Source organism: Lepisma saccharinum, chromosome 14, assembly GCF_977018435.1.
Source record: "Lepisma saccharinum chromosome 14, izLepSacc3.1, whole genome shotgun sequence".
NCBI classification, from domain to species: domain Eukaryota; kingdom Metazoa; phylum Arthropoda; class Insecta; order Zygentoma; family Lepismatidae; genus Lepisma; species Lepisma saccharinum.
This window is the reverse complement of record NC_139242.1, coordinates 65,533,646-65,548,869: the sequence shown is the minus strand read 5'-3', so window position 1 is coordinate 65,548,869 and position 15,224 is coordinate 65,533,646. Positions and strand designations below refer to the sequence as shown.

The 15,224-nt window shown below is 34.5% G+C and overlaps 1 protein-coding gene across 5 annotated transcripts in view; it reads left to right on the top strand.

Moving 5' to 3' along the window:
- The window catches only part of LRR (capping protein regulator and myosin 1 linker 1 leucine rich repeat protein), an 88,465-nt gene extending 77,621 nt beyond the window's left edge, over positions 1-10,844 (top strand). For all 5 annotated transcript variants that reach the window (XM_083135825.1, XM_083135824.1, XM_083135823.1 and 2 more), the window contains 3 exons: positions 2,117-2,255; positions 4,226-4,448; positions 7,439-10,844. In XM_083135825.1, the coding sequence (XP_082991951.1) occupies positions 2,117-2,255; positions 4,226-4,448; positions 7,439-7,481 (405 nt within the window). In that variant the 3' untranslated portion in view covers positions 7,482-10,844. The remainder of the gene's footprint in view (positions 1-2,116; positions 2,256-4,225; positions 4,449-7,438) is intronic.
- Positions 10,845-15,224: the final 4,380 nt, after the last annotated feature.

Sequence of the window (15,224 nt, the reverse complement as noted above, 5' to 3'; positions counted from 1 at the left end):
TGTTTTTAAAACAACATTTCCGCTGTTTCAATCTTCATCAGGTAAGATAACGAGGGTGAGTTGTGTACAAACTAAATAAGAAAAAGATTGGAAAAAGTAAAAGGAAAAATGATGATTAATCCGAATCACCCTGTGACCATCCCAACATCGGATTATTGAACCTGAGGAAGACTGTTTGCAGCAGAGGAAATATTTTGTTTAAAAGACAAATGTGTGTATGACAGAAACAGTAATAAAAGCAAATTGAAACTAACCTTCCTGAACGATATGTTTCTGTATATATATTAATAGCCTTTATTTTTCACACCTATTTCTTAGTAATAATAAACAATAATGTTAACTTCTTCCATCATTTTTGAAAATTTAACATTTAATTTTTTCCATGAATACAGATGATCATTTCAAGAAACTATTCAAGTGCTTTTTACTCCTGTTTTTTTCCCATGTAATATGCCAGTACAGATGTAAAAGAATGATGCTTTTTTTATTACTTATCAGCAAAGTTGCTCTTCTAAAACATTTTTTTTTTTATTCTCAGAAATTCTGTCTTTGGATTTTAAAAATGTTTGTGTTTTTTCTTGTATATGTACAGTAAATAGCTTGCAGTGTATAGTTATAGTATTTACTTTTGTACAAAACTGAAAAGAAGAAAGAATATCTTGTTATCTTCCACCATACCTGTCTACTGTATTCCAATCATTTCCTGCACATCATGCTACGACGCCAGGAGTCCCAGGTTCGAATCCTGGCCTGGGCATGGATGTTTGTGAGTGTCCATCAATTTCATCATATCATCACTCATTCCCATCTTCGCAAATTAGCCAAAAGTAGCACAAGAAGCGACGTAAAATAGAGCAAGTCAATCAATCAATCAAATCCAATCTTTTCCACTTCTTACTCTCTTCTACGTGCTCTTTCCACCGATATCTTCCATGTGTTCAAACCATCTCATCTGTGGCTGACATACTCTGTCCTTCAGCCTCACAAATCCTATTTCCCCCAACATACACACACTGCCCAATCTCCTCATTCTCTATTCTGTACGTAAGATACACCTTAGGGAGCTTTCAGATCGAAGTGACAAGCAACAGAAGCAACATTGCTTGTTTGATTTGGTTTATTTTACTTCATTTTTCTGCCACTTTTGGCTAATTACGAAGATGAGTGATGATATGATGAAATTGACGAATGGACACACAAACACCCATGCCTATGCTGGGACCCCTGGTATTGTAGCTCCATGTGCTAACCAGTCTGCCATGGAGGCCAGCTACAGAAGCAACATGGACACCTTCAGTCTATAAGCAAGATTTCACAGTGTATGTGTGAACAACTAACTAAGGCAACAGGATGAACAGTATTGAGAAAATAGTCCAGCCCAAGCAATAAGAGACACTTGCAGCTTGTTGCAAGGCTTCGATTAGAAAAGTTGCGCTTGTTTCCGAAGTTGGTTTCTAACAGACATGTGTCACTTGTTGCCTGTCCCTTCAATCGTAACGCTCCCTTAAGAATTTCATCTTCTTGCATTTGCATGTTGGGCCTCCCTGATGACTTTGTAACATTGCATTGTAATCAAAGGGTCCCAGGTTTAATACCCAGTGGAGATACATAGTGGTTTGAATCCCAATTTAAACTAGGTCCAATCTCTACTAGCCTATCTGTTCATGAAGTTTACTTAAAACCATAACATTGGTTTCACATATGTTGTGATATTTATTTTTGTAACTCCATATATACATACAGCGAAATCTTTTTTTTTAATGTTTTTAAGTTAACAAAGGTGAAAGAATTTTAAATGCTGGAAAAGGCAAAATCCATGAAATTTTTATAACGTCACTTTATTGGGGCCAAGAAGGTTGAATGTATAATGTTGGAAAATATATAATCTGGGAATTTCAGCCTGGATTCCACTTGACCCAGACGATGATGAATTTTAAAATGTGATGATAGCCATGTTTTTCTTTGAGAAATATTTCATGAACAGGATTTATGATGTTATTAAGATGTAATTGATTACATAATAAATTTGATTCTCTGTTTATAAGTTGTAGTGAACTCTAATGCTTTCTGTACTAATCTGAATTTCATGGTTTAATTTGCTTTTCCGTGTTTGCAGGCAACACCTCAGTTGTCATTTAAGAGAAAGTCACTTCACGGAAGAAAATTGAGACCAAAGTCTGTTATGGATGGTGCTGACGGCCTATCTGTTGGTGATATACCAGATCTTCTGCCAATTCTGTCTAAGTCATCTGAAGGTGAGTGTGTTTCATTTGTAATATTAAATGTTCATAACAGGGATGGATCAAAATGGAATCTGCAATTTTGTATTTGTATTTTTATTTAGTGTTGCTTTTCTGCCACTTTTGGATAACAACGATGAGTGATGAATAGTTGAAATTGATAACTGAACACTCACAAAGAACACCAATTCCCAGACTGGGAATCAAACCTAAGATGGGAAGTCGATCATTTAACTCACTCAGCCACCACCCAGCGAATATGGAATGCTATCTGATAAAATACTGGTATAAAATTTAAGATACCACATAACCGATATTCTACCCATGTAACATATAACTACAGTACAAATGATCCATAGAGAACCTAAATGGTTTAGTAGTAATAACCCCATGGTGCAACAGCCCTTGAGGGTCAAGGCCTACCTACAGACTGCCAGTCTCACCCCCACATGCCTCAGCAGGTGGCAGATCATCCAACCAGTTATGGGGTGATGTGTGGTCAGCACGATGAACCCTCGGTCCATGACCAAGTTACACTACTTAGTCATAGCTCCCCAATTTCCTCACAATGGGTGGCCACTAGTCCCATACACTGGCTACAATCTCAGAAGAAATTGTTAAGACTTCCCTCCCAGGAGACTCCGAACCAGCATGTGTCCTATAGTCAGAGCACAAAGCCTGCGTGACTAAATTGTTTTTGATCTCCCTAATTAATATACATAACCAGGTGACTTATTGGGTTGTGCCCGAGAGAAAAAAATGTGTGGCACGAAACCAGTGTAGATGAATACCTTCATGTACTTAAAAAACAATAACAAAATGGCTGAATTAGACACTCAATTGTAGAAATATTGGCGTGATAAAAATGATTTGTATTTTTCCAATAAGTTAATACACCGAGATGTCTATTGGCCAATACTGATTGAGTACCGATTAATATGTCCCTTTTTAGGTTAAAAAGGGCTCTATATTTTTATTTTTTCCCATCACCACCTCTTCTGGCAACATGTATGTGTTTGATAGCCATTGCATACCTAATTCCAGCTTTATTGTATTTAGATTTAAATACTTCATATATTCTTGAATATTGTAAAAGTTCAGAAAAATATATATATCGCAACAAGTGTTGTTAATGTAAATATAATGTTTACATTTTATGTTTACATTAACAACTTTCTTGAAATATTTCTCAGTGGTGGAGATTGAGTCAAGAGTGCAAGAGTTTTTCAGACTTCAGATCTGTACTGCATGATGCACATGTAACTCAAGAATTTGCACCATTAGAAAGCATGTAACAATGAACACAGCTTCGAATACTACTACTACCAATAGTTATACAAGGCCTTCATTTGGTTATTGTGCCATTTGAGCACTTGCCTGTGTGGGGGCTGGAACCACACTGTTTGTCAACAAGAATGGATGTGTGTGCCCCCTCAACTCAAATGCATAGCACATATGGTAGCTTTCCAAACTGAGGTTTCATGAAGTTTCTCTTCGATAAGCACACTGCGGAACACTGCAATAGAACTACCTCTGATCAACAGCATGTTATCAAGTGCAAATCCAAGTCGTTGAAATGTGGCACCTCTCTGTCAGTATTTGATTTCATACGGGTGGAAGAAAGATTTATATTCACTGCTCTGTCATTTGCTAAGGTGTTGAATATATATATATATTAAATTTGTGAGTGATTCGCACAACTTTCATCATGAATTATAAGTTAATATATCCCAGTGTTTCTGAAACAGGTGTCAACAAACTTTTTTCATGTTACGAAGCTATAGAAATGTAGAGTTGGTCTTATGTTCAATTCCAGAGAAAGCCTAGATGTTTCAATTGTGTCTATGTGCAATTTTTCAACATTCCTACATGAATATTCACTTTTTTTTTTAGTATCCAAAAGATATTTTAAATTGAACAAATCAGTAGGCAATAAATATATACTGTATTTATATATTTTTGAAACCTCCCTTCTTTCTGTACAGAGTCCATGGACTCTGATATGCCCACTGCAATAGGGCACCAACTGCAGCATTTGGTGAAGGGAAGGCCACGCAGGATGAAGACTCGTGCACCTTCCCGCCCGATGCTTCAGCCTACAGAGATAATCGAAAACATTCAAGACTTGGGAGAAGGATTGGATTCATTTTTCCATCCTGGATCTGTCACACCAACGACACCTCTGATTTCACCTGCTTCAGACGAGAAGTAAGTAGCATGTAGACAATATCAGTGAATGGAGGGTCATTGCGTTGATGAAATTAGAGAGTTCATGGACATATTTAGATCACATTTAGTGAGGTGGTGGCAATCCACCAATTGTATCACTCGGTTGATGTCAACTATTAGTGATGTGTGTTTGAATCTCAGTCCAAAATTATATGAATCTGAATCTAGTGGAATTTGAATCCTGGATCCAAATGTGAATCAAATAACTGAATTGCAAATTCTGGATCTCAAGTCCTGAATCATCAAAGATTCAGATGTGCCTATCTCTAATTCTGTCTCTTTTAATGCGAGTAGTCATAGTTTCAATCTTCATGTCAGTTGGTCTTCCCTGATAACAGTGAAAATGCCACCTTGTAAAACAAGAGGTCACTGGGTTGATTAACAGTGAAGGCATGTTGGTTTGGATTCCTCTTTAAATTATGGGCCCACTCTCGATTACCCTATCTGAACATAAAGTGTATTCCATATTGGTCCAGTCTACTTGGTCTTAGAAGAGGTGCCAACCAACATCTGACAAACCTTGGGTCTCAAAAGTGTTATTCTGCTTAAAAGTGTGATTTGGTTGGTTCAGAACAAGAAATTGATCTTGGAAGTACAAACCTAGTAGATTATTAGACATTTTGTATTTGTCAGATCATGAAATCCTGCCACAATACCGTTCCTAGGACTAGGAGATTCTTACATTGAAAGATATAGTAAGAAGACAGATTTAAGCTGTCGTTAACCCATGTCATCATCCAACAGAAATCAGATCTAAACTTAGACACCAGACAAGTACAGTGTGGGGTGTCTAAGACAAGAGGAAACACAGACCTGCCACACAACCCCTAACCCAATAAGTTTGAACATCACATGGAGCAGCATAGCACAGAAGATAGAACCTACGACTACATATGCATACATCACCCGATGGCAGAAATCAGAACTGCCATTAACCAAGAGTAAACAAAGAAGTCAGACACTACTATCTCCATTCTAAATGCCATATCCTGTGTTAATGGATGGCAGGGGTTCTTTAGAATTAAGTGGAAAACAACAAAAGAACACTATATTTAGACATTTACTTTACAAAGCTAGGTGATATGAATTATGCTTTTACATTCATAAAAGTAACAACAAAGTGGCAGATTTTTGCACTAATTAATTGCAATTTTACTGATAAGCCACTATTCCTATGTAAGAGTGTCAGTTAATATGTCCCACCTGTAGTTTTAGTAACTTAAATAAAACTTAAATAAAGAAAAAAATATGTTTCAACAAAATGTAATAAACTTCTGTTCAGGTGATCATGCATATGTTGGATACAAGTGTCACATATTGTGTAAGTGTCCATGAATAAATTACTGATATGGATAATATACCTGAAATAATATTGCCAACATAAAATTCAGCAAGCCTGCAGTCTGCGTATTTGAAAGATGTTTTCATTAAAAATTAGACCATCTAACTTAGCTTTTTCTGTGCATTTGTCAACAAGGAAGCCAATTCCCACACTATGATTTGACTTTAATACCGAGTGATTCATAAATACTTGAGGGGTTACAAAAATTTGTTGCAAGTAAAGTATTGAGCTTACGTTAATGAAACCAGTCCAGAACGAACAAGAAACTCAGTTTTTTTTTTACACCTACAAATGTTCAATGTGTGTGCTATGGGTGACACGGCATGCATCAACATGGGCCTTTTGATAGTGTCTATCGTTGCGATGATATGCTCCCTTAGGGCTGTGATATCACACAGCATCGGTGAGACGAATACAGTCTTTGATGAAAGCCCACAAAAAGAAGTCACACGGTGTAAGGTCCGGTGATCTTCGGACCAAAACATTGTAGAAAACACTGTGAGTGACGAGAGTGAGTGTTACCTAGCAGCGGGGACGTGAACTCTCAGTTTAACAAAACATACATGCACAAACTGTTTGTTTTTCTCGATCGTTCTGGACTGGTTTCATTAATGTAAGTTCAATACTTTACTTAAAATAACTTTTTGTAACCCGTCAATTATTTATGAAATACCCAGTACAACTTTTTTTTTTAGAAAAAAAGGAGCAAATTTGTATTTACATAATGCCCCCTTTTTTTTAAATCCAAAAGCATTGAAAACTTTAACCAAACCTCTCTTAGTGAAGGCACACAACATGCACAAACCTGACTCCCCAATCCATCATTACCAAACTGATTTCCACCAAGAAAGGCTTTTGTATGCAACATATTTGCCATGCAACCAGTGCACGAAGTGAGGGGGGCGATGGGTGTCCCCCCCAGCTAGCAAAAATGTTCGTAAAGCAACCCCCCAGCTGTTTCATTTTCACCATGTTAGCAACTCTTCACCCATGCTACCAACTGGTTTTAAAATTATACAGCACAGTTGCTTTCCGCATACAACATATGGAAAAAATACTGTCGGATGTGCAGCATAAAGGGTTATGAATGTGTAGCAGGCAACAAACTGAAATACAGTTAATACTACTTAAGGCAAGGGGTCCTCTGAGGGTAGAATTATATTATTGTTAATGGAAAATTACTAACACAACCAGGTTTATGATGATCTGTCAAAACATAGAGTCATCAAGATTTTTTTTAAATGTGACAGATATACCAGATGTGTTTTCCTGCCAAAAAGCCATGAGCTTCAGATATAAGAAAGCATATTACAAGATTTTTGAGATTTGTATCAGTTGTGAGTATGCTCCGGGAGGGCATTAACTTAACACATTATTTTTCTCTTTATATGATGATAATAATTTTGAACAATTATAGAATTGCAAAAGTGCTAGAGGCTTCAATGCTCTTTGTAACCGGATACTTAAAATATTGCACCTGTAACCCTACATGCATAACAGGTGCTCCCATCCATAACACATAATATCAGTCTTGAAAATAGCCAAGAAAGATGAAAGGAAAAACTATTGTTTTTTTATTTAAATTTATGTATGGTGTTTCTAATTTTGACTTTTGATTTTTCAATAGCTCAATGTGTAGCACCTCAGCTTCAAGTGAGATGGTGCAGTGATAACGTGACACCCTTCTAGTCATAGAATTCTTCAGAATAGAGAAACTTTTTAGAAATGGAATCATTCTGGATGAACTGGAGTTAAAACATTCCATCACTTGCCTTTTTCTCCCCTAATGCATCTTCTTATATGTACATATATTAGAGTACATTTCCATTGAACAAGTGCGTTAATTGTTTATACAGTGTTTTAGACTTAGTATCGTGTAGAATCTATATTTTACAGACTTCCTAACATTGTTATAATATTTTTAACAGGAATATGGCATACTGTTCTGAAACTGCATGACATTTAAAGACAATTTTAGAATTCTTTTCATTGTTTAAATGTTTGTATTTACGAAGCCTTTATATGTAGTAAAACATTGGTGTGCCATTTTTCTTATTGAGGAATTGTGGGGCAAACTATTAAGACATGCAATTACTGTTGGAATGAACACTATTAACATTGCACTTAAATGTATAAACATAGTGTTCGTATCTCCTAACTTCCAAGAACAAATATTACTTTTCAGCATTTTTTTAAAAAACTTGATCATTTTTAAAATATGTGTGTAGATCATTTGTGTAAATTACTTTTATACTTCTATTTAATTTTTTATCTGTTTGCACCTTTTTTTTTTGCAATTTTAGTCATCTTTTTTCCTTTCTTAAGCATTTTACATAGCATTTCTACATAGCAGCAACAATGGGGAAAAAATATTTAAGAAAATTTGTAAATCTTGATCAAAACTGTGTACTTTTTGTGCCATTTGGTTATTGACAGTCAATAATTTTTATTGGATAAGTTTTCTAACTTGCCTGCAAGTGGTGAAGAGAGTTTCTTAGGATATCTGGATGTACTTTCGAGAGTAATGTTACTCTTATCTTCAAGGATATCCAAAGAGTATCTCTTCATTATTCGCTACCAGAAACTTTCTTGAATTATTTGGCCATCAAGCAATTAATGTTGAAATCTTCCTGAGGTGCCAGATATGGACTGTGGGAAGGGTGATTAGTCATAAGAATGCCTGGTACAGGAAAGGAATTAATATTGACTGTGTCATTATAAGTAGATAACTTATTACAAGTTCTTTTTAAAGATTATGGTATGAGCTATACTGTAGAATTTCTCAGGTATGAATTTGTAGTGATTTACCTTCTGACAGTTAAATAGAATGTAAATTGCTGTCTGTTGGTCAGGCAGCAAGAATGTAAAAGACTGTGAGAAGTGTTTTCCAGTTACTGTGTCCTAAATACTAGGACAGTTCCACACCAAGTTTTTCTCATAACTTTGTTTATTTCAAACTGCCATTTTGAAAGACGTTTAAAAATGATAGCTGGTAACCATATTTAAAATTCTCCTAAGCAATAATTAGAACCGTTTATGTGAAAACAAAATTATTAAACTGTAAATTTTTATTGTATTAAGATATGAAGTCAATTCAAATTCAGGATTGTTGTCTATATGACTTTTTTCATGGCAAATGCATTCCTGATAAGTGTTCGTGCGTTGGTGAGGAATATACAGATTCCGGAAAGTTTGGACCTGATTTAAAAGGTTTGTTTTGAGTAAAGTGGATTACTAGGATCTGATATATTGTGCAATCGTATTAATTATCATTATTTTTCATATTATTAACCCAGAATCCAATCAAGATTGCATGTAAATCCATGTTTGTCATGATGACTGGAAAAAAAAATGGAAATCATATCCTTGATGCATCTTGTGTTTTTCAAAGTTACTGAAATTTGCATTGATAAATTGCAAATATATATAGAAAATGTTTTCCGCCTTGGTAAAAGTATTGCTTCGCATCTTTATACATTACATTAATGAGTGTGTATGTGATTTGCAAGAAAGCCATTCAAAACTAGAAGTAGAATCTGTAGCTGCTTGTAAACTATAATTACCATGACACAAATTTATTTTGTGTATCTTCTTCAAAGTGATATGGCGTAAGTAGTTGGGCATATACTTAGCATTTTATGACACTTATACACCTAGGAATGTGATTTTAAAGTAGGAGGGAGTTTCAGTGATGTGAATGAGGTGTCGGGAGCCCATCCTGCCTCCTATGAAATGAGTACTTTGATGTCGCATGGTTTATCCATGTATGGCTGAGCTCAACAATGTGTGGAGCCTTACTTCCACACACTGCAAGTCATCATGGTATGGTGCTAAGCACAAGGTAGACAATGTTACTCTTTTTATTGCAAGTGAATTGACATAGAGTTTTGTTGATATATTCTTTCGATATGTTGTAGTTTTCTTTTATCTTGAGTTTTTCAAATGAATGTTTTTATGATTATGAACTTATGCTTTCATAAGATGTTGTAGTTGTGATACGTGAGAGTGGTCTAATGAAAAGGATGTGTGATGTGTTAGTATTTAATTAATAATTATTTTTGTAGTTTATCCCTTTCTTCTGTACATTACTTTTATGTTCGTTATTTATTAATTGTTAGCGGTACAATTTGTACCAGAGTACTGACAAAATTATCTGAACAAATAATATAACATGTATATGTTAATTTGAAATGCATATTTCAATTTTACCTTGCACATTATGAAATATAGGGCCAAGCCGATACCACATTGAACCAATACTAATTTCGCTACTCTTTCCCATTCTGATACAGATGCTCGAAAATTGTAACTAAAAGTTATTCAAAATATTGAATAATATTAATGTGTAAGTGTTCCACTATAATTATATGCACCAATTTACCACAATTTTGCTTTAATATTTTCAAGAATTATGTGGAAGTATTAAAACAGCTGTTATTTTCGCAAAATACTCAAAACTCCAAAAGGTATTGGTCGATAATGATATATCAGTGTCAGTATCAGCTCAGCCACAGAAATACAAGATTGCATGTGTAATAGTTCTTGCATTCATCTGTGCGTATTGGGAGAAACTTAGCATAAATATTTGCAATGGGTGAGAAACTTGAGAAGCAGCATATTCTCTCATAGTTATGCTGATGCCTTCTGACCATAGGTGGGATTTGAGCTCTGTCGTATTGGATTGGTAAAATATCGGTTGTCGGTAAATTGTATCCATACTCTATGGCATCAGCAAAAAATTCATATCACATCCATTCCATTCCTAATAACATATTTTGCTCCTGAGTTGCTACTTGGTAGAAACATTTTTAAAAAACTGGTAGTACTATGTGATAACTTTGCTGAGCAAACCCAGTTATACAGGAGAAAACCAATAGTTTTTTTTTACTCTGGGATGGTATCATGTGGAGTTCTGCCAGATTTAGAAGATATTTTTTCTTCAAGTTAACACAGCCCTTCATGAAGCAATAAAGAAAGAAGACTCCTCATCCTGTCTCTGTGTTTGTTGGGGGTGGCATGGGATGGGGGGGTGGGGGTGTTACTGTTGACATGCTGTAGTTTAATTATTATGAGACAAGTTTCTCAAATCATTGCTCACCTTGTGCATTAATATAAGAATAAAATAGAAGTTAAGGAATACTTATAAGCTGCCAATACCTAATTGAAATGCAAGAGAGAATATTTGAAATAACTCCAAATTGAACAATATGTATTAGAATTTGTTTTTATTTCATATTCAAATCATGACAGACACTGATGTGAATATTAGATGTAATTGGTCCTGAAGAAACATTATGTAAAATTTTATTTTAGTCTTATTTGTGCAACTTGCGTTTCATACCACCACCACCACATATGTTCATAAAATTATTTTGCGTGGTTAATTTTTTGGCATCCATTTGAATTCCAGTTCCAGTCAAGTTGTTCCTGTGGTGACTTATTTTAACAAAGCCACAAGTTGGACTTCATATATTTTTCTATATTGTGCAATACTTATTAATTTGATGAAGATTTAATTTGAGATGTGATGAGGCCAATATTATACTAGAAATGTAATGGTATTTAAATCAGTTTTTTTTTTTACCATAAGACTTATTATTGCTTTGTAAAATTTAACTGCTTGGCTACCTGTACTTCTCTGTATTGTTGGAATTTCTTTCCCGATTAGATTGTGCATAATGTGAAATTAAAAATATCCTTCATTATTATTATTAATTGCATTATACATACGCAAAGAGTGGAACCTCGATTATATGCTTTTAAGGAAATTGTGGCTTAAAGACTTGAAATATAAAATTGAGATTCCATTTCTTCTTCATGTGGGAAATAGATCTTGGATCATTTGTGTGTGTGTCAATACATTGAAATAAAATATTAAATTTGTGATATATTGTGCATAGGCCTCACTTCAAACGTGAGTAGTATTTTATTTTTAAAGATACAAGAATTGGTGAAATAACATTATTGAAATTGGTGCAAGTAAATCAAGCGCATAGGAAACCATCTAAGCTAGTGATGTAATGCAAGTTAATGATAAGTTTCTGAAAATTGACTCCACCAGGAATCAAACCAGGGCCTTTAGGATTCCATGCTAGTTCTTATTGGCTTGGTAGCACAATGGTGCTAGCACAGAATACTAAAGACCCAGGTTTAAACACTGGTTAAGACACAATATTTGTATGACTTCTCATTAAATTAAACATAGGAATAATTAAACGTTTTGCTTCTTCATATCCTTAGAATTCCATATGATTTGTTGTTAGTGACATAATTGTATCTCAGTAAAATATGTTATATGAATTTCTAGTAAGCAGAGTACCATGTGTTTCTTGAAGCCTGCACACAGAATTTGTAATACATGCAGCAATATTTTTTTTCAGTTCCATTTGAAAACAGATTATTGTTTATGTATAAGTAGTGAATGTAAAATATGATGCAACTTGAACAGGAATATTTGTGTCAGTATATTTAGTTCCTATCTTTTGAGACTGCAAAATTATGTACTTTTGAGTATTTTAGGATTGTATCTATAATTTTAATTGAAAGCATGTTTCCCTAATAGCAGGTTTCCTAGCAACCTGTTACGTCTAATTTGTACATATACTTTTATGTTCTGTAACAACATGTGGAAAAACATTACATGTAGAATTTCATTCTCTTGTGGACTATTCTGAAAGTTTGAGAGCCCCCAAATGTTAACCAGGTATTTGTAATTTATTTCAGTTATAAATGTTAGGCCTAGTTATATCTGATGGTTAGTTAATTCTGATATTTTACATTTCCAAATAACATTTAATTTTTTTTCATTGTGTGATCTTTTTCAAAGTTTTTTTTTTCTTTCCAGACAGACCTGGTTTCTAGTTCCCACCTTCCTTCATTTCCAAGCCTGATTCTTATCTTTTATGATATCTGTAGGCATACATTTTTCTTTTTGTGTTATGTTTTTATTACGGAAACTGCACTTAACTGGTTTTTAACTCACTGGCTCAACTGAGCTGTGTGAGATGCGAATTTATTTTGTAAAAAATAAATAAATCAATCAGGTTTGTGACATTATTTGGAATCACATCACAATACTGTACAGAAATACCATTCCAAAAACTGACAGCCCAAGGATTTTGAACCTGTAGTGTGTAGTGTAGTGTAAAGTAATTCAGAAGTATTTGATTTCCAGTTAAAGTAGTGTATTTACGATGTAGACTGCATGTCTACACACAAAATAAAAACAACTTGAGTGAGAAATATCCAGTTAAGCATATTAAAAATCAAAACTTGTATAGTTTAGAATTGCAACATATAAACAGTATGGGAGCACCGGAGCCGCTTGAACAGGTGGAAAAAAATCCTGGTTCTCCCCACCGGGGATCGAACCTGGGTCTCTTGCATGGTAGTCAGATGCCCTAACGACTGAGCTAAAGTAAAAAAAAAGTGTTCCCCTGTGTATAGCACCACGCCATGAAGGCGTATAGGGGGTGTGGGGGTAACGCCCCACACTTTCTTGATCCGGTCGTGAGTGGGGGTGATGTGATCAGCATCACGCCCCTGACCGCCTTTACCCCCCAGGGTTTCCCCCAGGTACCCATGTTATTCGACGCTGGGTAGGCACCGGGGCCGCTTCCACCGTTAGAAAAGTTCCCGGATTTGAACCGGCCGGGGATCGAACCCGGGACCTTGAGCATGGTAGTCAGACGCGTTACCGACTGAGCCACCGTGTGGCAATCTCCACATTGTGAACTGTGGGCTAATTTACATGGCAGCTGCCTTCTTGCCTTTCCTGTTCTCCCTTGGGTCACTTTAGTAAAATTGTAGAATCGTACACGAAATACTAAATTCTCCTTCCAGTTTTTAAAGTGACAAGGGCTCTCATTTAAATGTTATTTTCACATGGATCATAAGTTAACGATGAGTTTTTATATACATACACCAAAAAAATATATCTGGCATAGATTACTGCTTTGTTCTAATTTTAGTTGATATTATATTCTATAAGTTTCAAATGTAGTTGCACTACTTACCTTAATTTGATAAAACTGTCTGTATTGAAAATATCAACATTAGTACCAGTATTTTGTTCTTAAAGAATATATGTATACTTAAGTACATGCAAAGCTGCTCTGGCAAATTAATTCAAGTATGAAGTATTTAATCAATTTCAGAACTAATACAGGAGCTCATATCAAAGTTTTTCACAATTAAAAGCCACTAGTAATGTCATTTTGACATCTTCATATTTTATACTATTTAATTAACATACACAGGCCAAGTATTCATTATTTGTTTTTAAGTTTAGCATTTAATGGACATTATACTGTTTGTATTATTTTAAACACAGAAAATAACCATAGGCCAAATATTGCTAATGATGGACTGGAGCTTTTCACCATTCATGTTTCTTCGCACTGTATCACAAAATTTGTGATACACTGATGTCACTTATATGTCCATGTAATTTTCAGCAGAGGAGAGAGTATTTGCATGTGGTTAAATTTCACCCACGCTCCGAATTTGAATCAGCGTAGAGTGTAAATATTTGTATCTACACCAATCGTGTCACTACCATGTCTGCAGATTAGATGATTGCATCTGATATCTGCTCCACTTTTCCACTCACTTTGGTACACCCAAGTTTAGGAAACATTCCATTACCTACTCAGTAAAATATATATATGTGCCACTTAGATAGAACAGTTAGTGTAAAAAAAATATTGCATGAATATTCCAGCTATTGTAAATAGCATAAACAAATACTTTGCCATAGTCATAGCTTTAAGAAAGACTTCATTGTGTAAAAAATATTGTTACACAACTTACGTTCTTTCTAGATTCATAAAGGAATGGAATATATGAAAGTTATAAGTTATTTCATAATAAATTATATGAATGGTTTTGTTTTGAAAATTATGTTTATTTATGGAAATTTTAAGTGCTGTGGATGGTATGTATATTTGCTGTTAATTGTACAAAATGATGAATTTAGTTATGTAGTTAATAAGTACGGCATTTTAGATTTATAGAAAATGAATAGGAGACTATGGAGTGTATAAAGATATAATTATTATCATACTCAATGCCTACAGCACAATTAGGCAGTACTAAAAAATGTGTTGAAATCTTCATATATTATGAATTTAATGTCTCATAGGTAAATTAATTTAGTGTTTGAATAAATCTAAATGTATGAAAAAGAAAGAATCTGGAATGGTAAGGCATAAGCATTCGACCAAAGAGTACAAAATTTTTATTTGAAAACACACTGGGAACAATAGTTTTTATTATTATGATTAATAGAAATCCTGAGTCTGTGTTCTACAGTAGCTTGAATACTTTTCTGATGTTTTGTATGAAATCAATATTAATGTGATTTCCATTGTTAAAATTACTTGAAGCATTTACAATGAGGGACATCTTGCTTA